At 49.7% G+C, this 27,728-nt stretch overlaps 3 protein-coding genes across 10 annotated transcripts; 2 read left to right on the forward strand and 1 right to left on the reverse strand.

Moving 5' to 3' along the window:
- Nucleotides 1-3,864, forward strand: PREB (prolactin regulatory element binding). 2 transcript variants are annotated; one of them, XM_077843770.1, is made up of 9 exons: nt 3-395; nt 1,000-1,192; nt 1,381-1,601; nt 1,789-1,869; nt 1,969-2,093; nt 2,279-2,452; nt 2,596-2,668; nt 2,850-3,009; nt 3,177-3,864. In XM_077843770.1, the coding sequence occupies exons 1-9, from the start codon at nt 261-263 to the stop codon at nt 3,269-3,271; spliced, it is 1,257 nt and encodes a 418-aa protein (XP_077699896.1). In that variant the 5' UTR covers nt 3-260; the 3' UTR covers nt 3,272-3,864. The 2 variants fall into 2 exon arrangements, with proteins under 2 accessions (XP_077699897.1, XP_077699896.1); XM_077843771.1 differs by lacking the exon at nt 2,850-3,009 and having other exon boundaries at nt 1-395.
- ABHD1 (abhydrolase domain containing 1) lies at nt 790-14,612 on the reverse strand. 5 transcript variants are annotated; one of them, XM_077843766.1, is made up of 10 exons: nt 14,487-14,612; nt 12,149-12,316; nt 6,253-6,413; nt 5,529-5,711; nt 5,285-5,330; nt 4,997-5,109; nt 4,698-4,871; nt 4,489-4,537; nt 4,226-4,391; nt 790-4,099 (listed from the first exon to the last, which is right to left on the reverse strand). In XM_077843766.1, the coding sequence occupies exons 2-10, from the start codon at nt 12,221-12,223 to the stop codon at nt 3,888-3,890; spliced, it is 1,179 nt and encodes a 392-aa protein (XP_077699892.1). In that variant the 5' UTR covers nt 12,224-12,316; nt 14,487-14,612; the 3' UTR covers nt 790-3,887. The 5 variants fall into 5 exon arrangements, with proteins under 5 accessions (XP_077699892.1, XP_077699895.1, XP_077699893.1 ...); XM_077843769.1 differs by lacking the exon at nt 14,487-14,612 and adding an exon at nt 13,414-13,530; XM_077843767.1 differs by lacking the exon at nt 14,487-14,612 and adding an exon at nt 13,111-13,306.
- Nucleotides 13,507-26,642, forward strand: CGREF1 (cell growth regulator with EF-hand domain 1). 3 transcript variants are annotated; one of them, XM_077843781.1, is made up of 7 exons: nt 13,532-13,665; nt 14,433-14,609; nt 24,128-24,224; nt 25,289-25,354; nt 25,433-25,503; nt 25,647-25,771; nt 25,987-26,642. In XM_077843781.1, exons 3-7 carry the CDS (start codon nt 24,145-24,147, stop codon nt 26,428-26,430), a joined length of 786 nt encoding a protein of 261 aa, XP_077699907.1. In that variant the 5' UTR covers nt 13,532-13,665; nt 14,433-14,609; nt 24,128-24,144; the 3' UTR covers nt 26,431-26,642. The 3 variants fall into 3 exon arrangements, with proteins under 3 accessions (XP_077699906.1, XP_077699907.1, XP_077699908.1); XM_077843782.1 differs by lacking the exon at nt 13,532-13,665 and adding an exon at nt 13,966-14,083; XM_077843780.1 differs by lacking the exon at nt 14,433-14,609 and having other exon boundaries at nt 13,507-13,665.
- Nucleotides 26,643-27,728: the final 1,086 nt, after the last annotated feature.

Consider the following 27,728-nt stretch of genomic DNA (forward strand, 5'->3'; position numbering starts at 1 on the left):
AGCGCGGGCTAGGCGCGCGTGCGCACTGCGCGACAGCCCGAACTGGCTGGTTGGGGGGGCGGAGAGACTGATCCCCGAGTGTCGTTTTGGCAAGTCTCTGGGTTGGAGTTTTGGCAACTCCGAGGGGTGTGGGAGAGGAGCTGGGGATCCTCCTGGCGGCCACCGGACCAGGTTAAATAGCGGCCGGGACAGTGGTCGAAAGCCGGGCGCGGCATGTCCCTGGTGCCGCGGTGCTTAGAGTGAAGCGCGTGGCGATCAGGATGGGCCGGCGCCGGGCGCCAGAGCTGTACCGGGCCCCGTTCCCGTTGTACGCGCTTCAGGTCGACCCCAGCACGGGGCTGCTCATTGCTGCAGGAGGAGGAGGCGCTGCCAAGACGGGCATAAAGAATGGCGTGGTGAGAGCTCAGGGTCACGGGGGCCGGGTCACGCCATGGGCGATGGTGGTAGGTGGTCTCGGGGATGGCCGCGCCTCGAGCTTCAGACCTTGCCCCTCCCGGGTGGGAAGCCCGGGATTTTCCGGCGCCTAGCGCGAATTTCAGCTGAGAACTTACCAGGAACTCCAAAGTTAGACTAAAAACAGTACACAGCGCCGCTTAAGCAGGAACTTAGGGTTCACCTGAACCTCAGGAGCAGCTCCAGGGGCCATCTCCTGCTCTTTTCTGGGGAGGCCGCAAAGACTTGTCCCGCTGCTCTCCAGCAGCGGCAAGAGTGCTGCCTTTTGCCTTTAGGCTAGGTTTCCTCACTCCTCTGAGGGTCACTCTGTTATTTTGTAAACTGGAGGTATTAATCCCCACCCTGCCTGCTGTACAAATTTGTGCGGTTTGAAAGAAAAAAAGGGAAAGAAGCAAGCAGGCTGGAAAAAAAAACTTTTTAAAGTAGAAAGTGCGGTAACCAAAGGGGTAGGGCGTTAGACTATAGGATGTAAGCTCACCCTTGGCAAACTTGAGGTGCTCTCCGGGCAGCCCTGAACTTTGTTCATCCTGGTTCCCTCTTCCACAGCACTTTCTACAGCTAGAGCAGATTAATGGGCGCCTTAGTGCCTCCTTGCTACACTCCCATGACACAGAGACACGGGCTACCATGAACTTGGCTCTGGCTGGTAACATCCTTGCTGCAGGGCAGGATGCCCACTGTCAGCTCCTGCGCTTCCAGACCCACCAGCAGAAGGGCAAAACCAAGGTAGAGAAGGCAGGTGAGAAGCTCCCTCATTAGCTTTGGGGAAAGGATTGAATGCATAAGGTCATTTACTTTGGTTTCTAAAAAAGTGGGGCTGGAAGTGGGTTATGGTAGCAGGCAAGAAGCTGGATGTTCACTACTAGGGAAGGGGTTGGTACTACTTACTATAGGAGCCTGGAACCTGGCAGGCTCTTTTTATTGCAGGTTCCAAGGAGCAGGGGCCTCGACAGAGGAAGGGGGCAGCCCCAGTAGAGAAGAAGCCTGGAGCTGAAACCCACCAGGAGGGGATAGAGCTGAGCGTAGAGAATTTGAAAGCCGTGCAGACAGACTTCAGTCCTGATCCGTTTCAGAAAGTTGTATGCTTCAACCACGATAACACACTGCTTGCCACTGGAGGGACAGATGGCTACGTTCGTATCTGGAAGGTGTGGTTTCGGGGATTAGGGAATCAGTGGTTGGTACCAGCAAGGCCAGAATTGTGAGAAACTAAACATGGGTTCTGGGAAACAATGTGAGCAAAGCCTGCACTGAGTGGCAGAAAAAAGGAGGGGTAGGGGATGCTTGCACTCTTACCAGATACCTGGGGTAACCATGGTGATGGTTTGGCTGCAGGTACCCAGCCTAGAGAAAGTTCTGGAGTTCAGAGCCCACGAAGGAGAGATTGAGGACCTGGCTTTGGGGCCTGATGGCAAGGTGAGGAAGTGAGAAGGTGGAGAAAGTAGGGGATTATGCTGCTTGTCCCATAAGTGGATCCCCTAACTGTCCATCCTTGGAATCTTGATTCCTGACTAGTTGGTAACTGTGGGCTGGGACCTTAAGGCCTCCGTGTGGCAGAAGGATCAGCTGGTGACACAGCTGCACTGGCAAGAGAATGGACCCACCTTTTCTAACACGCCTTACCGCTACCAGGCCTGCAGGTGTGAGACCCCAGAGGGTAGCTAAAAGAGGCACAGCCTAGATGTGGTGGGGGAGTGGAAAAAGACTGGGGGGAAGCTGGGAAGGATTGTAGCCTTGGTGGCTTGGCAGGGGATAGGAGGGCACAAACCTCTGGGAAGGGCTGGGCTGGCCCTGGGAACTGAACAGCTTCTCCCCCGGCCCCCAGGTTTGGGCACGTTCCAGACCAACCTACCAGGCTGCGACTCTTCACGGTACAGATTCCCCACAAGCGTCTGCGCCAGCCCCCACCCTGCTACCTCACAGCCTGGGACGGCTCCACCTTCTTGCCCCTTCGCACCAAGTCCTGTGGTCATGAAGTCATCTCCTGCCTTAGTGTCAGGTGTGAGACAGTGGTGGCTTGACCGGTTGCGGGGTGCCTGGGGGAGCTCGGGAAGGTGTCTGGTCTGAGGCTCTGAAGACCACTCTTCGTGAATGTTGCCGCACAGGCCTCCAGAACAGTGAACACTTTATTGTTTGTTGCAGTGAATCAGGCACCTTCCTAGGCCTGGGCACAGTCACCGGCTCTGTTGCCATCTACATAGCTTTCTCTCTCCAGGTAATGGGTAGAGGTGGTCATGGCCCTGAGGGCTCTTTGGGGTGGGGACTGTAGGCCTGCTTCAATCTAAGCAGGAAGGAGACCCAACTCATAGAGGGAAAGCCATCTGAGGATAGGGAGCATGTTTTCCAGAAGGAATGTTTCCAGCTGGGCCTTCCCTCATTAGTTCTTCTGTCTCCAGTGCCTCTACTATGTGAGGGAAGCTCATGGCATTGTCGTGACGGATGTGGCCTTTCTACCTGAGAAGGGTCGTGGTCCCGAACTCCTTGGGTTCCATGAAACTGCCCTGTTCTCTGTAGCTGTGGATAGTCGTTGCCAGTTGCATCTGCTGCCCTCACGGAGTGAGTCTTTGGAGTGGGGGGGTACCACCCTACCTCTAGCTGCAGCAAAACTTGCTCCTGGAGAATGGGCTGCTTGTTTGCAGCCATCTGCCCCCTTCTTGAGTAGTCCTGTTCTTAGGGTTGTGAAGCCCCTTTACTTACTGACTTCTTTCCTTACCCTCCTGCAGGGAGTGTTCCTGTGTGGTTGCTGCTCCTGCTCTGTGTCGGGCTTATTGTTATGACCATCCTGCTGCTTCAGAGTGTCTTTCCAGGTTTTCTTTAGCCTTTCTGCTCCTAGGGAATGAGGAGCCTGGACACTGCCACCTTCTAGACCAGAGTGGAGGTCTGGACCCCATTGCTTACTCCACCTGGGTCCCCAGTTGGGGTTGCTTCTGATGATACCGATGGGCACTGCCTGCCCTGCCCACTGAAAACTTGGCTATGGCCCTGTGTGACTCTGAATCCTGGGAACCATTCATTCTTCATCCATGGATTGACCCAGGACAGTGGTGTCTGAAGCCCAGACCACACTCCCTGCATCCTTCCCTCTAACAGAGGCTCCAGAGCTTGTCCTTTCTCCAGAAACATATGAAGATGCCCAAGAACCCAGAGGTACTGCTGTCCATCACTTGTACTTTACATGAGCCCCTGGTGTTTGCTGGGGCAAGCTCTGGCCTAGGACTTGCAATCTGGGAAGGAAGGAGCAAAAGGAAGACTCAAGCAATAATCTCTGGGTCCAGCTGGTAACTCTGAACCAGCTAGGCTACATATACGAGAAGTTCCTGGATGGTCTACTCTAGCTTTGAGGAAAGGGAAAATGAACCTCAGCCCATTCTTCAGGAAAAGTTGATATTTAATAAATAAGTGAAGACGGAATTAAGACCCCATTGGTACTCCTGTTAGCTCTTGCCTCCCTCAGAGCATGAGAGATCCCTGAGTTTGAGCAGCTCCACTGGATGCTGGAAGATGGCTTTGGCATACTGATGCAAGAGACGGTTCATGTAGCAGTGTTGCCAGGGGAACAGCCCTTCCAGGAAGCCAATGTGGCCACCCCGGGCTGTGATAAGCAGTGCGACATGGGGAGAGTGTTGGGCAGCCTGTAGCGGAAGGGCTTGGGGAGAGGTTGGAGAGGAGGTCAGGAACCCTGACCTTTCCTGAGAGCCCAGGCTCTCTCCACTTGTACCTCATGGCGCGTTTTCCCCAGGGCCTATAAAGCATCCAGATTCAGGGTGCTCACCATGGACTGGGGAGAAGGGGTCATCAGCTGCATTGAGACAGAGCACAGGTGTCTGGATGGCATCTACCTTGGTTCTTGGGCTTGCTGTTTGGTAGTAGGTAACACAGTCTTGGTATCCAAAGGCCACAGTTGTGTAGCGCTCATCGAACTGGCGGATTGTGCGGGCCTGCCCGTGGTAGAGAGTGGGGTAGGCTAGGATGAGGATAGGCAGTAAGAAGATCTTGAACATTTTTGGGCATGGGGTAGTGGTTAAAAGACTATACCTGTAGCACGAAGTCTACGTTCACCACCTTTTCCATCACCTTTCTATTTCTGCAAAAGAGTTCATAGAGGTTTGACTCTCCTGGACCTGACCCTGTCTTATCTCATGAGTGAGCAAACCCAGATAGAGAACTGACCTGAGCATTGGGAGAACCTGGTATGTCTGCCATCCCACCCTGTCTGCTGCCTCTTCCCACTTGCCAAACCCTACCGGTTCACAATGTGGCAGAGCTCAGTAGTGAGGCGCTGATTGAAGAGCAGTGAGTTGAGTGGGGTCTCCAGGGAGCGAGTGGTCTCAGAGGAATCCCAGCATGCAGATAGAGTCAGTGCCGCCACTAGCCCAGAAGCCTGCCCTGTTCGTGCCAGGTGATTCAGCACTAGTATCCTGAAGGATGGACCAGGGGCCATGAAAGAGGGGTTTGCATTAGTGAGTGGGGACAGAGGAGAGGGGAGAAGACATGGAGGAGAAAACAAGACTGGGCCTTCAGGTCAAGCCCAGGCAAACTTTACCCTCCAAGAGAGATGCCCACGGCCAACAGTGGAGCTCGGGGGTAGTGGTGCTTTATGTGTTTCACAACTATCTCCAGATCTTCAGTATTGCCAGCAGAAAAGGCCCTGTGGGTCTGAGGCAAACCAGATCATTGGGTAGGGAGGAGGGCCCTGGCCAGAAGGCAGAAAGATGGAAGGGTTCAAGTGATGGAAGGGACATGGAAGAAAGATAGGTAGGTAGAGCCCCAGGACCAAGGATCTGCTAAGGGAGTGGGGTGAAGGGCTATGATGAGGAAGGAGGGTACTCACCAGCAGTTCTTCCCCACGGCAGCCCCGGTTATTAAATACAACAGCTCTGTGGCACACACAGGTACATCTCAGCGAAACCCTCCCTAGAAATCCCGCTCCCTTTCTGGTAGCCTTCAGAAAGACCCCAGTCAGAAGGTGCCCTTCATAGAGTGCCTTCTCCCCACAGGTATCAGGGTCTTCATTGACCTTCCCCTTACAAGTTCTCAGACACCACCCACTTCCTCTGGACTTGGCCCCTTCTTACCTATAGCCATCCCTCAGAGCTTGGTTAACTAGTTGCAAGATATAGGAGTCCTGGCTACTGCCTGTGATACCAGGAAGCAGTAATACAATGGGCTGGGTAGTAGGGTCAGGGCCCTGACTCCTGTCGTGCTGGCAAGCCCAGTCTAGCAGGAACTGGCCTCCGTCTGGGGTTTGGAGGACTTCACTGTGGTTTTGGAGAAAAGGGCACACAAAGATACTATTAGGGACACTATGTACTTCAAAAAGTTTACCTCTCTTCCCCCACAACTCCCAGACCTTCCCACTGGCATCGTTTGAGGTTATACATTATGCAAGACATTAAGACCATAATGAAATGTGGGGCACCTGGGTGACTCAAATCGGTTAAATGTCTGCCTTTGGGTCAAGTCATGATCCCAGGGTCCTGGGATTGAGCCCCAAGCCCCAGGTCGAGCCCCAAGCCTGCTGAGCAGGGAGCCTGCTTCTCCCTCTGCCCCTTCCCGTGCTTGTGCTTTCTCTAAAGTAAGTAAATAAAAAATTAAAAGATCATAACAAAGTATAAGGGACATAAAAGATTAAATATTACCTCATGGTTGAGCAATTAAATAGCCCTTTCATACAGCCACTCTCATTGTTATTCCCAAAACACCAGGATAGATGGGGCAAAGATTACCTTCAATTTAAAAGAGATACACAGGATTCCCCTGTAGTTGCAACCTCATGTTTATCCCCCAGTCCCTTCTTACCTCCAGTAAGCGACTGGAGGCTGAGGCTGCACTAAGACTCGGAAGATGGTTTGTAGCCGCCCCTCAAAACACCACAGCGTAGGGTAGAACATCTCCAGAGTGACTGGACAGTGTTGTTCCAGGAAGGCCAGAAACCAGGACCCAGTCACCAGCTGAGGCTTCTGCAACCACAACACAGTCAGCCTCACTCCCCTGGTGTTTGCACGGCCAGTGAGGCACCCGATGCCAGAGTGACCCCTCTCTGGAGGCCAGCCTCTGGTGGTAAGAAATCTAGCAAACCTTGGTCGGAATGGCCAGGTCACTTCTGTGAATGTAGTCCAGCTAGAGCCCTGAGGAACAACAGTTCGGAGTGCTACCTCCCCAGCCTGACTCTGAACAGACTCAGTAGCAGCTGACCAGTGCCAACTCCTGCTCAGCCTATCCATGCCCTAAACCCATTTTGGAAAGAGGAGATAATTGGAAAGAGCAGCTACCAGCTGACTCCCAAGTAGAAAGGGTTGGCATCCTGGTCAAAGGTTGAAGTATAGCTCCCCCATTCATTCTGTGACTTTTGCCCTGCAGTTGAATGATCCACACTGGCATTTTCCTAAGACTAGCTGTGGCCATGCTGGCTCCTGGTTTTAGCACCACGTATTGCCACATATTCTCATTCCCTATCACGCGCTCACTGCTGAAAGTCCTCTACCACAGGTCCTCATTTTCTTATTCATGGGACCCCTGTTGTTAGAGCATATTCCAAAGGAGGAATAGTCCCAATGGGAACGGATTTTTCTTTCATGCCAGCCAAAGGGAAGGTGGCAGAGATAGAATGGCAGGGACAGACACGTCAGTGGGGGGTTGGCCCTGACTTTCAGCCCCTCTGCTTGGTTCTTCTGGATGCACAAGTGAATGAGAGGGCCCAGCCACATAGGTTTATGAAAGAGGGGTATGCTGTAGAAAGCTAAAAGGCCTCAGGCTCAAGAAATAGAAATTGCATTTCTGTTGCAGGTCCTAAGGAATCTGGCTACAAGATTCCTATGTCTTCTGCAGTCTCAGTACTCAAAAAAGACTAGGTAAATTATGAACTAGAGAGGCTAAGTTGATAGTGCAACTGTTGTAAGATGTGACTCATACCCTGCTCCTTAAACCCTGGAATGATGAGGCTTGTGATTCATTGTGTGCTGTGTGCAGGTACGAGGCTTAGCCCAGCCTTATGAAATAGGATATTTTATAAATGAAGAAACTATGGCTCAGATTAAGTTGTTTGTCCAAAGTCACACAGCAAGCAAGAGGCAGAGCAGAATTCCCAATTATGCTGTTACCACCAATATTAGTAGGTAAAATTTGTTGAGGGCTCATGTTTCAAGCATTGTGCTAAGCACTTTACATGATTATATCCTGTGATTTTCTTTCTTTCTTTTCTTTTTTTTTTAAAATATTTTATTTATTTATTCATAGAGACAGAGAGAGAGAGAGAGAGGCAGAGACACAGGCAGAGGGAGAAGCAGGCTCCATGCACAGAGCCTGACATGGGACTGGATCCAGGGTCTCCAGGATCACGCCCTGGGCTGCAGGCGGCGCTAAACCGCTGCGCCACCGGGGCTACCCCTGTGATTTTCTTTCACAACAGCTTTTTGACATAGATCATGAGATCCCCTGTGGGAACAGGTTTGAATATTGAATAAGTTATCAAGGTCATGAAGCTTGCCAAAGACAGCAAGAGGTGTCAAGTGGCAGAGGTGGGATTCAAACCCAGGTCTGACTGTAGCTTGTACTCTGTCACTGTACTATATTGCCAGGATTTTGAGTTGTTACCAGTTTATGGAATCCTTGATCAAACAGCTTAGCGGTGTAGAACAAATTAGGTCACAGATTAATTTCATTTTAGCTCTAGTAAGGAGTTTCTTGACTCATTCTTGAGAATTAGTAATATGCCACTGGTCTCTCTAGATGAATCCATACTAGTCTATTACCATTTTAGGCAATCCAAACTCCTCAGGACTTTCAGAATGCACTTTTCCTGCATTTTAACCATAATTTTGGAAGTCAACGAAGGGTTTGGAGTATAAAGAAGGGGCATACTTGACTTCTTTGTGGCTGGTTGCAAGCAAATGAAAATGTTTAGTTAAGGACAGCTCTGGTCTGAAATGACCAACTTTCAAAATCAGGCATAGAAGGTAAGATTTATAGGGTACTATGAGGTTTGGATCATTTGTTTCAGTAAGGCCAACTTAATGTGAATGTAGAAAGCTCTGAAAATAGAGAAAAGTCTAGGTAACATTTAAATTCCCCATAGATCTTTTTTTTAAGGGTTTGGATCAATAGGTTTTCTATTGGACTCAGTTATCTAGAACAGTCTAATGAAGGTTAAGAGATGTAGATTTTTCTGGATATGTAAATTATGTATTTTATCTAAATTTCAGAGAAAATTTCCCAAGGTCATCAAAATCAACCTCTTCAGACTTTCCCATTGTGCCGTATTTACATGGAGAGCCTAGAAATTAAAACAGTGTAGAATGACCAACAGGGTTTTCCATTAGTCCTGAGCTGGGCAGAGAACCTCCACCAGGCTTTAAGAGAAGCAAGACCCTACTAAGCCGATGGGGTGGTGGGAATTACCCAGAACCACACAGGTCCCTGGTTCCTTTATTCAGTGAAGCTAGTGAGAAACTGGGCTAGACTGCCTTCTTAGAAGAGGAAAGCCTCTCCCTGACATCTCAGGATGCCTTCCACCCAGCGCTTCCCCAAATGTTTGGTCCCACATCATAGGGACCAACAGCCCTCCGGTGCCTGAAAGGCCCAACTGGCTCCCCAACTGGGGAGCATATGGGATGCAGAGAATCTAGGCAGGCAAGAACCGACTCTCCGTTAGATGATCATAGCAAAGCAGAACCCTGCTGGAGCACGCGGCAGGGCTGGTGGTGGAATAGGGGCATCAAATTAAACCTGCTGCAGGACGCCCAATCGTGCTGCCTCCCACAAAGGGCTCGAGCAAGGACCAGTCACCAGCTGAAGTCACCAGCCCGGAGCATCCTAAACCCGCCGGCCAGAGCTCTGAACCCGCACCCACCTGGGGCACACATCTCCAGTAATAGCCCAAGTAGAGGGTGGCGCCAAGGACTAAAAGCAGAGAGAAGGGCTCTGTCCAGGTGACATTCGGAGGGCTCTGGGAGGAGCTCGGCATCCTGGGCGGCTGGGTCCCGACTCCCAAGTTCGTGACTGGCCCCAGCGCCTGGCCCCGCGGGTCACACGCCATTGGACCGTCTGTGCGGGCCTGGTCCGGGCCCCGCCCACCGCCGCGGCGGGCGTGGCGAGGGCCGCTGCCCGGACCCCGCCGGACGCAGAGCCGAGCCGAGTCACCTGCAAATGGCCACCGCGCCCGTCGCCGCCCGGGTCGCGCGCCCGCGCGCCTCCTGCTTCCGCCTCGCGGTCACCGGCGGTGCCGCCCCCTGCAAGGGCTGGCGGCCTCCCCCGCAGCCGCCATCTTGGTGGGAGGTGCCTCCGCGCCCCTCTCGAGCCCTGCCGGGCCGCGCGGCCTCGGCGGCGGCCTGCGCCGGCCCCAGCTACCCAGCCACTGGCTCACGGGACGCAGCCACACAGGGCAGCAGTCCACACAGAGTCACACACGCCGGGGCACCTGGGTGGTTCAGTGGTTGAGCGACTGCCTTCACCTTAGGTCGTGATCCCGGGGTCCTGGGATCAAGTCCTGCATCAGGCTGCCCGAAGGGAGCCTGCTTCTCCATGTCCCTGCCTCTCTGTCTCTCATTAGTAAATAAATAAAATCTTCTTAAAAATCAACACAGGTTAGAGTCACTCACAGTGTCATCCTGCCCTGTTCCATATCATCCCTGTCAAGTACAACATGTGTACTCATCACCCACTTTGTACCAGGCACTTGGGATACCCGGGGGATGCTGTTCCCTGTCATCACTGGAATGTGGAAACAAATATGTAATCGAATAGAGAGCAGTGGTTCTCAAACTCGGTTGAAGATTAGAATCATCTGGAGTTTTAAAAACTCCCAGGGCCCAGGCCTCACACACACACCCCCACCATAGTTGGTCTGGCAGAGAAGCCTAGGTGTCAATAAAACAGTTCTCTGGAAGATCCCAACATATAGTCAGGGTCGAATCCCTGCCATAGGGCATGGGGCTAGGTAAGGGAAGTACAGCTGCAGTGGGAGCACTGAGGAGGGTGCCCAAATTCCCTGGGTCAGAGAAAGTGTACCCAGATGTTAGATGATGATACATTTAAGGTGAAATAAAAAAAGGAGTAGAAGTTTCCCAGGCCATGGAGAGGTAGGGAGAGAATAGTTCCAGGAGCAGAAACGGCATAAGCAAAAGCCTGGATATAAGAGGCTTTTTTTTTTTTTTTTTTTAAGATTTTACTTATGTATTCATGAGAGACACATACACAGAGGCAGAGACACAGGCAGAGGGAGAAGCAGGCTCCATGCAGGAGCCCGATGTGGGACTCGATCCCAGGATCCCAGGATCACAACCTGAGCCGAAGGCAGACGCTCAACTGCTGAGCCACCCAGGCATCCCTATAAGAGGCTTCTTAAAGGAACCAAAAGAAATCTGTTGTGTCTGGAGCATATGAGATGGTCAAGAATCAGGCTGTGAGCAGCTACATAAAGGAAGTTAGAATTTAAACTAGGAGTGGAGGAAAGCCACCAAAGCGTTTTAAGAAAGAGTGGGCAACGTGGCCAGAATTGTATTTCAGAAGAATCATTCAGGCAGTATGGAGAATGGATTGGAGGAGGATGAGAATGGAAACAGGCCAGTTAGGCCTTTAAGAGAACTTTGGTATGGCAGACGCTGCCTAGACTAGAGGAAGTTCTAAAGAGGAGTGAAGATCTTTAAGATCGGAGGCAAGATTGATAGGACTTGGTGGTAGGTTGGATGTCAGAGGAGAAGGAGAAGTCGTGAAGGCCTCCCAGGTTTCTGACTATATGACTCAGGGATGCATGGCAGTGCCAGTTCCTGGGATAAGGGAACTGGGGAAGAGGAAGGTTTGAGGAGGAGGAGGATATGTTCTGACTTAGCTGCATAGAGGTTAGCGTGCTAGTAGGTGTCCTAATTTGTCTTCTTAGATTATGTATTTGTCTATTTGACATCCATTAATCACGGGGCCAAACTAACGGCCAAAGTTGACATCTCATTTGCAGTCCAGAGGCCATACTCTGAGCCGCTCCTTTATCTAATTCTCACTCAACAAACCAGTATTTCCCCTGTCCTAAATCAACCCAGGTCAGGTATCAGATAACTAGGAACAGTCCCTATGTCCCAAAGTCTGCCTGAATGACTCAAACTAGCCAATCCTAAACTGTCTACCTTGCCTTGACTTAGCTTTTGCACTTAATAAAGGTTGTGGCCTATGCCTTTCCTCCTTGTTCCTTTCTTTTTTTGCAATGATTTTATGTATTTATTCATGAGAGACACAGTGGGAGAGGCAGAGACATAGGCAGAGGGAGAAGCAGGCTCCCTTTGGGGACCCCAAAGTGAGACATGATCCCAGGATCCAGGATCATGCCTTGAGCCAAAGGCAGACACTCAACCACTAAGCCACCAAGGTGCTGCCCACCCCTACCCCCTTGTTCCTTTCTGCCCACTACCTTGGGCTTCCCCCTGTCATCCTATGTAGTGAGCTGTGTCTCTTATTTCTAGGGGAACTGTAACATTAAAATTTTCTTTCAATGGTATTGGCCTCTCCATGTCGTCACTCAGTCACCTTTATAAATATAAATCTAGGCACAAATTAGAGGATGTCAATTCCTTAAGTGGTCTGGAGCTTGGAGATTGGAATTTGAGATTTCGTAGTCATCAGCATTTAAATGATATATTAGTTTGCAGTACTGCCATAACCAAGTACTACGTGCTGGCTGTCTTAAACAACAGAAGTTTTATTGTCTTACATTTCTGGAGGCTGGAAGTCCAGAGTTGAGAAAGATCGGTTCCTTTTGACAGCTGTGAGGAAGCATCTGTTCCATGCCTCTTCTCTAGCTTCCGTAGCTTATGGGCAATCTTTGGCATTCCTTGGCATGTAGAAGCTTCATTCCAATCTCTGCCTGCATCTTCGCATGCTGTGTGTGTGTACGGACACCAGTCATACCGGAGTGGAGTGGACCAACATGGCCTCATTTTCACTAATTATACCTGCAACAACCCTATTTCCACATCAAGTCACATTCTGAGGTATTGGGGATTAGGATGGCAACATATAATTTTTGAGGGGTTCAATCCCAACCATAACAGATAGTGATGGAAGGAACTCTGACACATAACAAAAATGAAGAAGAAATGCCAAGAGAAAGAATGGTGTTGCCGAAACCAGTAGAAACCATAATTCCAAAAGACAGAATCCAGCAGTGTCTACCATAGGAAGGAAGACAGGGTGACCTTGATGAAAGTCTGTTTGTTGTGATAGATGCTGATGGGAAGGAGCTGATGGAGAGGGAGAAGTTGAAGATTCTGGAGAGATAAGTTATTCCTTTAAAGAGCTAAGACCTTGGGCCAGTGGGTGAGGATGTAGTCTGAAGCATCCATAACAAAAAACATTACATTGTAACAAAAGTAGATGAGCTCCATTTTGACAGCAAAGCTACCCTCTGTGCTAGCAAAGGATCCCCACCATCTCCCTTAAGATGATCCTTTCCCCAGCCCCCTTCCCAACCGTGCCTCATAGGGAGCCACTTCTCAGTGACGCCCGCGGTCAGAGCCACACACAAGGACACCTTCCCTGGAAGCCGGCAGTCACCACTGTGCCTTGAGCATCACAGACGACTCAGGAAGAGGTCCACCAGATACCCTGACACGTGTGCCACTCGTTATCCTCTCCTGTCACACACCCGGACAGTCATTCACACACTGGCCATACCCTCTCAAGGCCATCTTGTCGCTCTGGATACAGGGTCCCATACGCCTACTGTCACAAGTGCCTCACAGGACAGCCACAGCCACCCCAGTCACCATCACAGTGAGTTAGCCTTGTCTTGTCCTGCACATCTGGGGGCCCGCAGGCAGCGGCACCGGCAGCGTCACCACCGCTGGACATGCTTCTCATACACACCAGCGTCACCATCTGCCCGCCGGTCTCTGTGCCTATGTCTGTGTCTGTCTCTCCCCGAGACACACACACACACACACACACACACACACACACACACGCACGCACGCTCACCCCCGCGCCAGGACCGGGACCGCGGGGAGGACGGCCGCCGGGGCTGCGGAAGGCGGCGGCCCTGCCCGCGCCCGCTGGCGCTGCGGACTCTGCCCGGGCCAGGGCGGCGGCCGGCCGGAGGGCGACGTGGAGCGGCCACGTGGAGCGGCCCGCGGGGGGGAGGACCCGGCGGCGGCGGCGGGCCGAGGCGCGGCCAGCGCACAGCCTCAGCCGCCGCGAAGCCAGACCCCAGCCCTCGCCGCGCCGCCGCAGGTGGGTCCGCGCTCCGCCCCGGGGCGGCCGGGCACCGGGCTGGGCGGGCGGCGGGCCGGGGACGCGCGGGTCTCGGGGCGGGACGGCGGGGCGGGGGCGCCCTCCCGGCCCCCGGGCCCCCGGGCTGCGGAGGCAGGCCCTCTGCGTGCCCCCCTGCGGCGGGAGGAGGTTCCCCTGGAGACCAGGTAGAGGGAGGGGCCGGAGAGAATCCTGAGCTCCCAGGTGTGGTGAGGGGGGCTCACAATTGCCCACCCGCCTTTCCCTCCAGTGGCTCCTTTGTCGCTCTGACATCCTGGGAGGGAGGTTGGGGGCCGGCAGGAGTTTCATCCTCATTTGGCAGATGAAGAAAAGGGGGGCTGGGAGGGGCCCCAGGTTATCGCCCAGCTGGAAGTGGCAGGGTGGAGACCAGCTCTCAGGGGTGGGAACTTTTTGGCTGTAGAAGCTCTCTTTTCCTTTTTTTTTTTTTGGGGGGGGGTGGGGAGATGGTGTCTTGGGAGCCAGAGGGGGCCACCAGAGGGATAGGATTTGGTTCAAAATAATTTTTGGACAGTTAGACTCAGCCAGAAATGGAGTGGATGCCCTATGAGGTGCTAGACTTCTGGCCTGGAGAGTTAAGCAAGCCGGAATGGCCATTGATGCTGTGGAAGAAAGTTTTGCACTGGACAGGAAACTACCCAAGATCAAAGGCCTCTGCTGCATCCTAGATTCTCTGGAAATACTCAAATGCCCGTCATTCAACCTGCATGATCCCATTGCATCTTCCCCAGGCCCTTACAAGACAGATACTGTTACCCCAGGCCCAGAGAGAGTGAGACACCCACCCGGATCACACTTTCAGGACTGGGAGGCAGGATTTAATCAGAGGTCTCATGCCAGGAGGGCCCTCTTCCCATGTGCTGGTGCACTGGCTTGAAGCAATCCAAGGCCTGAGAGTCACTGCAAATGTGAGTGTATGAATGTGAGTGTGTTGTGAAGGATGTGAATAACTATGAATTACATCATAACTGTTAACTATGACTTGTGGCTTTCAGGTGGTCTGAGGATAAATTACATTTGTGGGCATTACAGTTATAGGAGATGATTAGGAAGTGGTTCATAATGGCTTTATTTCTGCTGCTTACAAAAACTTTTGTAAATGCTGAGAAATGTCTTAAGGGTGAACAAATCACATTACACCAACCTCATTACACATTACTCGAGGTGCCTTTAAGCTTGACTTTTTTTAAACAGTAGAGGTGGATCGCCTGTACCAAAAAGGACAGTTAGAAGCATAACTTAAGAGAATATTATTTAGATGGCATTAATAGTCCACATACAGTTATTTAAGCTTGTGACATGAACTGTAACCAGAGTGCTCAGGTTGTCAGGAGGGCCCAGGGTATTCCAGGTAGAGGGTAAATCAGCTTGGGCAAGAGCCCTGAAAAGTGAAAGTCAGAAGTATGTTGGGAGACTCCAGTAACCCTTCTGTTTGAAGCCAAGTGTTAATGTAATGGAGCCCCGGAAGATGAATATAAAATGGTAACTTCATAGCTGATTATACAAGGCCTTGAATGCCCAGCTGAGGACTCTGGATTGTAATAGAAATTGGGAGCCATTGAAGATTTTGTGGCAGTGGCATTCTAGCTAAGGAAGATTAATGTGGGGACGGAGAGTTTTTTTTTTTTTAAGATTTATTTATTTATTTGAGAAAGAGAGAGAGAGAGCAAAGGGAGGAGCAGAGGGAAAAGGAGAGAGAGAATCTCAAACAGTCTTCATGCTCAGGACACGGGGCTCAATCTCACCACCCCAAGATCATGACCTGATCCAAAACCAAGAGCCAGATGCTTAACCAACTGAGCTACCCAGGCACCCCTGAAGGGTTCCTTAAATGGAGAAGCTACCAGAGGCAAGGACAAGAAAGATGCTACTACATTAATTTGTGCAAGAGGGAATTCATTATGTATTTACTATCCATTGTAATTGTGTGAGGTGAGTTCTGTTATTATCTCATTGTGTGGATAAAGTAACTGAAGTTCAATGAGGATAATTAACTTACCCAATTAACAGCCTGTGGTGGGGCTGGTCCCAAAGCTCTGTTCTCTGTCCACTATACATACTTTATAGTTGTATACATGTGATGGATGCGTAGGACCAAGAGGAGAATAATGGTAATTCATGTAGGCAGGGTTCAGGATCAGATACATGCTTTCAGGGCCTTGGGCAAGAACAATATTAAGAATTTCAAGATGGTGGAGTCCTTGGGTGGCTCAGCGGTTCAGCGCTGCCTTCGGCCCAGGGTATGATTCTGGAGTCCCGGGATCAAGTCCCACGTTGGGCTCCCTGCATGGAGCCTGCTTTTCTCTCTGCATGTGTCTCTGCCTCTCTCTCTCTCTCTCTCCCTCTGTGTCTCTCATGAATAAATAAATAAAATCTTTTAAAAAAAAAAGAATTTCGGGATGCCTGGGTGGCTCAGTGGTTGAGCATCTGCCTTTGACCCAGGGCGTGATCCTGGGGTCCTAGGATCGAGTCCCACATCGGGCTCCCTGCAGGGAGCCTGCTTCTCCTCTCTCTGCCTGTGTCTCTGCCTGTCTCTCATGAATAAATAAATAAAATATTAAAAAAAAAAGAATTTCAAGATGATGGGGTGCTTGGCTGGCTCAGTCAGTAGAACATGAGACTCTCAATGTCAGGGTCATGAGTTCAAGCCCCACACTGTGCGTGGAGCCTACTTAATTAAGAAAAAAAGGAGAAAGAATTTCAAGATGGTGACAGCAGAGCATTACACTAAGCCAAGAACCCCTCTGAGAGGTGGGCTCCATGTAACTACTGCCCAGTCACACACAGTTCTGATTACTAAGACAACAACCATCTTAAAACTTAGTGGCTGGAAACAATAACATGGATTTGTTCATGAGCGTGCAGTCTTGAAATTCTTTCTCCTTCCAGACTTCTTCCATGGTGGCTCAGGGCTCCAGAGGTGCATATCGGCCTGTGGGGAGATAAGAGAGAAGCAGAGCCAGGTATAAGCTATGTCACCTTTTATGACATACGCCTGGAAGTCGTGTAGCTGTATTTCAGCTATTCATTAGAAGTGAGTGGCTAAGTCCAGATCGCATACATGGAAAGGCAAATTGGACTTGGTCCTTTGTGGAAAGAAGTGTCAACCAATTTGTAGACCTGTTTTGCAAACCAGCACATTTGGCCTAATGAGTGGATTAGTGGGATCTGAGGGGTGCTTCCCCTTTATGCCTGAATTGCTACTACCAGAGAGTCCTCTTTTAAAAGGCACCTGCTACTGCATGATCACACATGAAGCCCAGATAATAGGTTTTGGCAGCTCTGAGGGATTTAAATTACTCCAGTCCCTCCAGCAGGCGCAGGTCCTGGCAGTGAACAGATGGGGTGGCAGTGCAGAAAACAATCTGAGGGTATCCAGTGGGGAGACCAGGAGGGTGGGTATGTGTGAAGCCACTGCAGAGGAATCCAGGAAAATTTCCAGAGGGAAAAAAGGCATTATTGGATGACCAGGCACTGTGCAGAATGTGTAGGATGTGTAAAATCGAACCCCACACCCCATGAGAGATGCTCTCGTCTGCCTTAGGTTGCAGATGGAGAACCTGAAGCACAGAAGTCCCACAGCTACTGCGTTTCAGAGCTGGAGTTTGGATTCAGGTGGCCTGGGGCTTCGGGCCTGGACCTACCCTTCACCTTTGGGCTGTGCCACCTCATCCTTAGGAAGTCTGTGTTTCTCTTTCTCCCAATCATTATCTAACATTTGTATCTTTCCTTTGTTTTATGTTTGCAAGCTTTAAGGAACTACAAGGATAAGTAATTCTACTTTGTTTTATCATCTCACTTATAAGATAGTTCCTCACACATAGTAGGTGCTTGATAGTATTATATTCATTCTACAAACTTACATCTATACTTGCCTTCCCTATGGATGCTCACCTTCTGGTCTTTGTCAACATAGGTCTTTGACATCTGGTGCTGCCATGCTACCCCCTGTGGCATCAGTCCCAGGGTCTGTTCTTTCTGGCGTTCTCCGTCTGGCCTCTTCTGGCCAGCTGGCCCTCTCAGCAATTATATGCCTCTTCTTCCACCTTAGAGTCTAAAACCCTCAGCTGAACCCTGCCACCACCACCCCCGAAAACCCCAGCAGCACCCTGGACGTAAAGAACCAGCGCCCTCTGACCCATGGACCCATACCCTCCTTCAGCCATTACTTCCTTTTTTTTTTTTTTTTTTTTTAAATTTATTTATGATAGTCAGAGAGAGAGAGAGAAAGAGACAGAGACACAGGCAGAGGGAGAAGCAGGCTCCATGCACCGGGAGCCCGATGCGGGACTCGATCCCAGGCCTCCAGGATCGCGCCCTGGGCCAAAGGCAGGCGCCAAACCGCTGCGCCACCCAGGGATCCCCCAGCCATTACTTCCTGAACACTCAAGCCCCCTGTGGGCAAGACCTTCTTCCTAATCCTCCTGGCTTAGGCACAGATGTCTGCAGCCTTGCAGCCTTGCAGCCTTTCCACTCAGTCAGTCCCCCGTAGGAAATCTCTCTCGAGATTTCTGTCTTTGACCCCTTGTTGGGGTAGGCTGCAGTGAGCTCCCCGCTGTGGAGAGAACCCGAGTAGTTTTGAAACCTACTTGCATTCCTCCAGTCCTTTATCCCACCTGTCCTGTTATACTTATGGTGTCTTTCATAATACAGAAGTTTAAAGCTTTTTTAAAATTACTTTTAAAGATTTTATTTATTTGACAGAGAGAGAAAGAGAGAGCACAAGCAGGGGGAGAGACAGAGGGAGAAAGAGAAGCAGCCTCCCTGCTGAGCAGGAAGCCTGACATGGGGCTCAATCCCAGGCCCCTGAGATCATGACTTGAGCCGAAGGCTGACACCTAACTGAGCTATCCAGGCACCTCTAAAACCTATCTAACCTTTGAATAGATATATTCAAATCTATTTTTTGCAATATTTATCATTTTTTTAAAAGTATTGATTTGAAAAAGAGAGAGCAGGGAGGGGCAGAGGGAAAGAAAAAGAAGCAGACTCCCTGATGAATGCAGAGCCTGACATAGGGGGTGGGATTGGTGTGGGAGACCGATTCCAGACCCCGAGACTGTGACCTGGTAGAAACCAAGAGCCCAACTGACTGAGCCACCCAGGTGTTCTGCAAGACTTATTTCTAATTGCTCCCTCATACAATGTGATTTGCTTAGCCATTGCCTAAATGTTAGACATTCAGGTTATGTTTCTTTGACTAATACGTATAACATGGTTATAAGTATCTTTATAATTTTTTTCCCATTTGAGCTCCTCCCTATGTAATCCTCAGGTTGGTATTGTTGGGTCAGAGTTTCATGGCAATCGGTGCACAGGCTGCTTTCTAGAAACGTTTCGAGTTTGTAGTCCCTCAAACAATATAGGTTAATCCTCACTGATTCAATTTCTTTAATGGTTATAGGACTATTAAGATTTGCTATTTCTTTCTCCATCAGTCTTGCTATTAGGTTTTTCTAGGAAATTAGCTCTAACCTCTAAGTTCTAATTTCTGCTATTTCTGTAGTTATATCCCCATGCTCATTGTTAATGTTGTTTACTTGTGCCTTTTCTCTCTGTTCTTAATGCAAGTTGTCAGAGGCTTGTCTATTTATCAGTATTTTTTTGTTGTTGTTTTATTTATTTATTTGAGAGAGCACAATCAGCAGGGAAGGGTAGAGGGAAAAGCAGACTCCCTGTCGAGCAGGAAGCCTGATGTGGGACTCGATCCCAGGACCCTGGGATCGTTACCTGAACCAAAGGCAGACGCTTAACTGACTGAGCCACCCAGGCACCCCTATTTTATTAGTCCTTTTTATTTTTTATTTTTTAAAGATTTATTTATTTATTTATTTATTTATTTATTTACTTATTTATTATATATAGAAAGAGGCAGAGACACAGGCAGAGACACAGGCAGAGGCAGAGGGAGAGGCAGACTCCATGCCAGGAGCCCGACGCAGGACTAGATCCTGGGACTCCAGGATCGCACCCTGGGCCAAAGGCAGGCGCTAAACCACTGAGCCACCCAGGGATCCCCTATTAGTCCTTTTTAAAGCAACACCAGTCTCTAGCTTTATTGTTCTTCTCTATCACATTCTTAATTTCTGCCATCTTTTATTTTTCATTTCTTTAAGCTTATTCTATTTTACTAGCTTATTGAATTGGAAACTTGTGAACTTTTACCTAATATATGCTTTTAACAACCCACTTTCCCTCTGATACTGCTCTGGCTACCTATCTTGTTTCTTTTCTTTCTATTTTTATTTTTTACTTGTTTATTTGAGAGAGAGAGAAGGAGAGAGAGAGAGAGAGAGAACATGAGTAGGAGAGACAGGCAGAGGGAGAAACAGGCTCCCCACTGAGCAGAGAGGCTGATGCGGGGCTCAATCCCAGGACCCTGAGATCATGACCTGAGCCAAAGACAGATGTTTAACCAACTGAGCCACCCAGGGGCACCTACCTGTCTTATTTTCATGTATATTTTCCCAGTATTTTTCCCAGTATATTTTCTCAGTATCCAATTCTAAGTATTTAACAGTTTCCATTATGATTTTCTTCTGTAATCCACATGTAAGTGTGCCTTTTAAATTTCCATATATGTGAGATTTTTTGAGATCATTTTTGTTATTGGCTTCTAATGTAATTATATGTTAGTCATATAATATGGTGTGAGACAGATTCTCTGATATGCACTGAGCCATATGCTCTGGCCTACTACTTGCCAGTTTTTATAAATATTCCACATGCATTAAGAAGAACATGTATTTGCTAAGAGATTGAAGCAGTAGTCTCCCATTTGCTCATTAGCTCAGGCATATTAAATATTTTATTCAACCCTCTACATTCTTACTAATTTTTAGTCTGCTTATCTTTCAAATACTGAATGAGGTATGATAAATTCTCCTCCCATGATGGCAGATTCGACTTTTCTCCTTGTAGTTCTGCTGTTTTTTTTTTTTTTAAGATTCTATTTTTTAGAGCAGCTTTAGGTTCACAACAAAATTAAGAAGGAGGTACAGATATTTCCTATATCTCTTTTGCACACTCTACCCCCATACACACCTCCCCCATTATCAACATCCCAGATCAGCGTACATTCATTATGACTGGATGACTGGATGAACCCACACTGACACATCATCACTCAAAGTCCATAGTTTATGACATGGTTCATTCTTATACATTCTGTGGGTTTAGACAAATGTATAATCCATCATTATAGTATCATAGAGAGTAGTTTCACTGCCCTAAAATCTTCTATGCTCCACCTCTTCATCTTTTTCACCTCAACCCTTAGCAACCACCAACATTTTGACTGTCTCCATAGTTTTGCCTTTTTAAGAATGTCATATAGTTAGGATCATACAGTGTATTGCCTTTTCAGATTGGCTTCTTTCACTTAGTAATAGTCACTTAAATTCTTCCAGGTCTTTTTGTGGCTTGAAAGCTCATTTCTTTTTAGCACTAATATTCCATTGTCTGGATATACCACAGTTTATTTCTCCATCCACCTATTGAAGTACATCTTGGTTGCTTTCAAATTTTAGCAATTATGAAGACAGCTGCTATAAACATCTATGTGAAGGTTTTTGTGTGGACATAATTCTTCAGCCCCTTTCAGTATATATGAAGGGGTACAATTGGTGGATTTGCTAGACTGTATGGTAAGAATATGTTTAGTTTTATACGAAACTGCCTAAAAGTCTTCCAAAGTGGTTGTGCCATTTTGCATTCCCATCAGCAATGAATGAGAGTTCCTGCTGCTTCACATCCTCGCCAGCATTTGGTATTGTCAGTGTCCTGGATTTTGGACATGCTAATAGGTGTGTAGTGTTATGTCAGTTTTTATTTTAGATGTTTCGAGGCTATGTTATTAGACATATACAAGTTCAGAACTATGATATCCTCCCAGGGGATTAAATTTTTATGAATTTTAACTGACATTCTTTTATCTATAATAATGCCTTTCACATTAAAATCTAGTCTAAAAAAATCTAGTCTAATGTCAATAAAACCCTACTAGCTTTCTTTTGTCTATTATTGCTTTTTTTTTTAATTGCTTTATATATACTTCTACCATCCATTTGCTTTCAACCTGTGTCTATACTTTGTAGGTTCATTTCCTAAAAATTGCATATAACTACTTTTTTTTAAAAGATTTTATTTATGTATTCATAGAGAAGAGACACACACAGAGAGAGAGAGGCAGAGACACAGGCAGAGGGAGAAGCAGGCTCCATGCAGGGAGCCCGACGTGGGACTTGATCCCAGGTCTCCAGGATCACGCCCTGGGCTGAAGGCAGCGCTAAACTGCTGAGCCACCCGGGCTGCCCTCTCCACCCAGCTTTGAAGTCAAAATAGGCAAGGTTTATGCTGCCCTTCTTTGTGGCACATTTACTTTTTTGTTCACCCTTATGATTGAGTCGGGCTGTTTGAATTCCAACTTTATGTAGGGAATCTCCTATTAGTCTCCTCACCCTGGGTGGGTCCAGGGCTTATCTCGGGGCTCCTCTATTGCACTAGGCATTCAGATTGATAATGCAGATTCACCTGGGGTTTGGTTTGACAGACACTCTTAAGGCAAAAGCTGACCTCAATCTCATTGCCTCCTCAGAATTACCGTACTCATAATTTCTTACTTTCTTACCAACTCAATGCATTTGAAAAGGTACTTTCTATTTTTATCCAGCTTCGCAATTACTTTCATTGGGATGTTTACCATCATACTCCATGTCTGGAGGTTTGGATATTTTTCTAAACGACCCTTTCACTGAGATGTGTCCACTGCAGTGGGACCTTGGAGGGCTCCCAGTTGGTGATACAGAGATCTCAGTTCCAATTCCTTCCCTTAGACAGGACTAATACTTGTCTTTTCTCTTGGATGCGACAACCGAAGCTCAAGGATCTATATTGTCAACCAGGGTTTGTGAACACCTTTAGAGGAACTGTGGCTTCAGCACCCATTTGGCCATTGGGGATTATGGACACCAATAAACTGTGTAGACTCATGATATCTGTAGAGGCCATGTATGCAGAGAAAACTAAAGGCTGTTTCTATGCCTCTTGGTAGCTTCACCTTCTTGTGGACTTCCATGTTTCATTGCTTCTTCCTCAAGGTGATTCCACTTGCACAGCTACAGCTAGGCTCCCACATGTATCTTCCATGGGCCAGGTGCTCCCCAGCTCCACCTCACCTCTCTGAGGCAGTTGATTGCCATCCTTGCGGTCCTTCTGCAACTTGTTACAGTCATGGAGCTCTTTGAGAATCTGGTAAAAGCTACAGACATGTCCCCAGGAGAATTCCGTGCCAGCCAGAATGTCGAGGACCATGACAGGGGTTCCTGATCCTCTGCCTAGACCATCAAGCACCTGGTGATTTGTCTTCCTAGAGATGGGGGTGGGGTCTCAGGCTTCAGCTGTGGTGGGTGTGTGCTTCCTTAGGAGATCATATGATGTGCACATCCACCTGGACCTCATCAGTGAGCTTCATGCTCTGTGCTTCTGATAGATCCTTTCTCTGTTTGTTTTCATATAACCAAGTGCTTGTGTTGCCAATGGGCCTACACAGTGTAGGTCTAAAGGGAAGCTTTTGTTTTTTCCTTTCTACTGGGATTTCCTAACTGCATTCAGTGAACAGGTCCTAGGGCCACCATTGGTTTGACTCTGATTTGTTTCAATCCTTACCTGAGTTTAGACCTGTGCAAGGAGTCCAAACCTCCGGACTCCTGAGAGGCTCAGAGGTTGAGTGTCTGCCTTTGGCTCAGGGTGTGATCCTGGAGTTCTGGGATTGAGTCCCACATCAGGCTCCCTGTGAGGAGGCTGCTTCTCCCTCTCCCTCTCCCTATGTCTCTGCCTCTCTCTATGTGTCTCTCATGAATAAATAAATAAAATCTTTAAAAAAAAAAGGAGTCTGAACCTTTATGGATTTTTTCTTAGGTGAGTTTTGATAAATACAAGCTAACAATCTGCCTCTGTGTCCGTCTTGGTCTTTTGGCAACTCTGCATTTCTGATTTGGCCTTTTTCTTAACGTCTTTGAGCTAGCTTCCATCTACAAAATGAGGGACTAGACTGGAGTAGATGTACTTAAACCGCACTTCTAGGAGCACCTCAGGGGCTGGTGGGGGTGATGGTAGGGGGATGGGTGTGGGGAATGGGTGGGGCACCTCAGTGGGGGAGCGAAGGGGGGAGAGACCTCTGCCTGCGGAGCCATTTCCACCACAGCAGGTCTGCTTGATCAGCTTTACTCCAGTGGGTGTGGAGTAAGATTTGTTTTGGACAAATTCCACAGGAGATCTCTGAGGTCTGTGTGTGCCTCCTCCCTGAGCAGGAGTCCTGACACCTGGGCTGTAGGTGGAGGCAGGGAGAGAAGGCACCTCTGACCCACTGATTCCCCCACTCTGTGGCAGATATTCCTTCCCCTTGACTCCCTAACTCTGTTCCTAGTTCCAGTTCCAGCAAGGATGCTGTTACCTTTGCCAGTGAGAATGTTAGTGCTGCTGCTGCCCCTGAGCCAGGCCGCTCCCAAGGATGGAACCGTGAGGTAACGGGCTTCAGAGGGAAGGGCCACAGGCTGGGATGCGGGGAGTCCCTGGAGAATCTGGGCCCCTCTGGGAGGCAGGAGGCTGAGTGTATGCTCCCTGAGCTCTGTATCTGCCCCCCTGCCCCCAGCTGCTGCCACCCCTGCCTGTGCCTGTAAGAGCACTCATTGCAGAGTGGGCACCCACCCAGCGTGTGTTTGCTGGGATTGATTCATCTGGGATTCGGCACTCAGTTCCAATGGGGTGTGAAGCCTGGGAAGAAGCTGCACTCCTCTTCTCAACACCTCATGTGGGAATGCCAGAGCCTTCGAGATCATTGGCATATCAATCCTATTTTGTGTGAACATCCCTCTCAAGGTGTTGGGTGTAAAGACCACATAGTAGGTTGGCTGGGTGGAGTGGAGGGACAGATAAAGGAACAGCAGCAAGGCTGGTGGCTGTGACAAAGGCTGATGCTATGGCTCCTGCCAGCAAACTGGCCTCACGGGTCTGGACTGGCCTCACGGGTCTGGACGGATTTGGGCAAAGAGGCAGCCCATCCAGAACTGAGAGCAAATCTCGGGCTTCAAGGACTGAGAAAGAGAGCCCAAGCAGATCGAAACTCCAAAACCAACATCTATGTCCTCACCTTGTGTCATGGGGCAAATCTGGTCTGTGGAAAACCGGGCGGTATCTTTGGGCTGAGCCAGAGACCTACCTGCCCTGGGGCCCCGGCCCTGACATAGAAGGGTGACCACAATCCACATTGTCTGGCCACCCACTCACTGTTTTCTCGGGTTTCCAACTTGTTTCTACTAAGTGTGGCCTCATTTGGCCTCTCTCTAACCAGATGCTTTATTTGGGTTTTCCCTTAACATCTAAGTTAGGAATCTATAAAAACAGTCTGAGGGAGTAGGTTCTGCTTCTGAGACCAGAAGGGCCTCCTCCCCACAAGGTTTTTGGAAATGTGAGAGAACAACACCCTTTGGGTCTGGGGAACGCTGCCAGGAGCCTGAGGGTGGAAGGCTGGTAGGCTGGATCCTCCGGGAGGCTCTTTGCCAGGCTGGCGCTTCTCTCCCTCCTCCAGGCTGGACCCCGGAGTGCAGCAGCAGCCGCTGCCCAACCCCTTCCAGCCAGGCCAGGAGCAGCTTCGGTGAGTGGGCTGGCCTGGGGGGTAGGCCAGGGTCTTCAGACCAGCCTCTCTGGGGCTTACTTTCCACGTTTCCGCTAGGCTTCTGCGGAACTACCTCCAGGGACTGGAAAAGATGGAGAAGGAGCCAGAACACATGACCCGGGAGCAGGGTGAGGGGCTGGGCCCTGGGGCCAGAGGGCAGGGGGTGGGGGTGCCTGGGGCAGCAGAGCCAGGACTGACCCCAGGCTCTCATGTGCCCTTGCCTCTTCCACCTGTTCCCGAGGCCTCTTCTGATCTGGCTTCTCCTCCTTAGTTCTCCTCTACCTCTTTGCCCTCCACGACTATGACCAGAGTGGACAGTTGGATGGCCTGGAGCTGTTGTCCATGCTGACCGAAGCTCTGGCACCTGGAGCTGCTGATTTTCCGATCGCAAACCCGGTAAGCCCTGGGGGCTGGGGTGCCCCTTCTCCCATGAAGGAGACTCCACTTCTTGGGGCTTCAGTCTTTTTCATTGTGACTCTTTCGGTGAATGCACTATAAAAGAAGTGCTCTAAGCCTGCTTGGCAGGGCTGTGGAGACATGTGGGGAGGGTCAGGGCTCCTGGGAACATCTCTGTTCACTGCAGACTCCACAGCAACCATGTGCTTCCACAGGTGATCCTGGTAGTGGACGAGGTGCTTGAGATGCAGGACCTGAATGGGGACGGACTAATGACCCCTGCAGAGCTCATCAACTTCCCAGGAGAGGCCCCTCGGCACATGGAGCCCAGAGAGCCCCTGGAGCCACAAGATGTTGGGAGGCAGTCCCTGTTAGCTAAAAGCCCATCAAGGCAAGAGCTGCAGGAAGCCCTGGATCCCAGAGAAGATGGGGGAGGGGTGGAGGACAAAAGAGAGTCCTCGGAGCCTGTACAGGAGGCTGGAGGACAGGCGGAGGCTGAAAGAGAAGCCCCAGGCCCCGGAGCAGAGGCTGGAGGACAGGTAGAGGCCAGGGACCTTGGAAAGGAAGCAGAGGAGCTTCCAGGGGAAACACTGGAGTCTAGGAACACCCCAAATGAGGTTGAAGGTCACGTTATTCAGCTGGAGAATGATGAGATATGAACCTTGACAACAGAGATTCGCACCCCTAGAAGTCTCAGTACCAGAACACAAGCCCCAAAGAGTGGGGTGGGAATGTTGGGACGAGGACCACCTCTTTGTCCGCTTCCTGGCCCCAATAGTAGGGGCAGGTCTTTCTGTGCAGCTCAGGTAGACCCTAAGTTGAGGGGGCAGCTTTAGGGCCCAGACAACCAATAAAGAACCGAATGAACTCATCTGCTTGGGCCATCTACTCACTGGTCTGGCCTGCCTGGCCTCAGGGATACAGGGGTTTGGAGGCTGGATAGGCCTCATAGAGGGGCTTCTGCTTTCCCAGTGTTCCCAAATGGTGCTGAGACCCAGCAGAGCACAGCAGGGCACAGCCAGCTGCAGACGAGCCAGGGGAGAGAGAGCAGCCTCTCCCTGGGGCCCAAATGCTCCCCCATGGTATTCAGACACCCAGTACCCTCCTGCAGCTCCAAGCCGGTCCTCCCCACCACCCAGTACATGCCCTCCCTCCCCATAACATTAACAAGAACTACCATTTATTGAGAGCCCAGTACACACCAGGCCTCATGCTGGGCATTTTCTATGTTCTATGTTGCCTGATTGTGCCTTTACAATAATTCTAAGACCAGGCCGAATTAGCTCCATTTGACAGATGAGGAAATTGAGGAAGACCGAGTCAGTAACGTACCCAAGATGACATCACTAATGTGGCAGATTTGAATTCAGGTGTGTGGGACTGCAGAGACCATGGTTTTAACATACTCTGTGGCCTCTGTGGCCAACTCCCATATGAAAATTAGCTAATTCCAATATGACCTCAGGGAGAGCAACACTGTGTCCTGGGGCACATCTGTGGCTGAAGCACAGCCTTAACTACAAGGCGGCTCCAAGGGTGGGGCTTCAGGCTCTGGGCCGGTCACAGGGGAGATATTTTTGGACTGTGAAGGCACCACCAAACCACAGAGTAGGCTCCCTGCCCATTGGTCTGTCAGGTTGGCTCAGCCATGTGGATGGTCCTGGAACTATGACTGGAGTCTTGTGACAGCCCAGGGGTCCAGAGGAGATTTTTCTCGTAGCTTATTATTTGGAAGGTTCCCTGAGGTACAAGGAGATAAGTGTCCTCCCCAGCCAGGAAGGCTCATGGTCTCTACCCATCCCCTGTGGCTCCTCTTCACCAGAACCAGCTGGGCCTCCCCCAAAGGCACAGCTGGTGGCAAGTCTGGGGTACCTCCTACTGCTCTGGTGTAGGCCACCCCTCCTCTGGGCCTACTCAGAGAGGTTAATTTGAAGAATAGAGAAAGAGGATGAAAGGC

Source organism: Canis aureus, chromosome 12 (assembly GCF_053574225.1).
Source record: "Canis aureus isolate CA01 chromosome 12, VMU_Caureus_v.1.0, whole genome shotgun sequence".
Lineage (NCBI taxonomy): Eukaryota > Metazoa > Chordata > Mammalia > Carnivora > Canidae > Canis > Canis aureus.

Excerpts from the sequence above, each read along its gene's own strand:
- ABHD1 (XM_077843765.1), bottom strand. The coding sequence starts at position 9,487 with ATGGCGTGTGACCCGCGGGGCCAGGCGCTGGGGCCAGTCACGAACTTG. Across the intron at positions 4,538-4,697 it reads CTCTGCCACATTGTGAACCG|AAATAGAAAGGTGATGGAAA; the intron begins GTAGGGTTTGGC and ends ACTCTTTTGCAG. Across the intron at positions 4,100-4,225 it reads CCCCTTCTCCCCAGTCCATG|CCCTTCCGCTACAGGCTGCC; the intron begins GTGAGCACCCTG and ends CCTCTCCCCAAG.
- CGREF1 (XM_077843780.1), top strand. The coding sequence starts at position 24,145 with ATGCTGTTACCTTTGCCAGTGAGAATGTTAGTGCTGCTGCTGCCCCTG. Across the intron at positions 24,225-25,288 it reads CCCAAGGATGGAACCGTGAG|GCTGGACCCCGGAGTGCAGC; the intron begins GTAACGGGCTTC and ends TCCCTCCTCCAG. Across the intron at positions 25,772-25,986 it reads ATTTTCCGATCGCAAACCCG|GTGATCCTGGTAGTGGACGA; the intron begins GTAAGCCCTGGG and ends GTGCTTCCACAG.
- PREB (XM_077843770.1), top strand. The coding sequence starts at position 261 with ATGGGCCGGCGCCGGGCGCCAGAGCTGTACCGGGCCCCGTTCCCGTTG. Across the intron at positions 1,870-1,968 it reads CTTTGGGGCCTGATGGCAAG|TTGGTAACTGTGGGCTGGGA; the intron begins GTGAGGAAGTGA and ends ATTCCTGACTAG. Across the intron at positions 2,453-2,595 it reads ATCTCCTGCCTTAGTGTCAG|TGAATCAGGCACCTTCCTAG; the intron begins GTGTGAGACAGT and ends TGTTTGTTGCAG.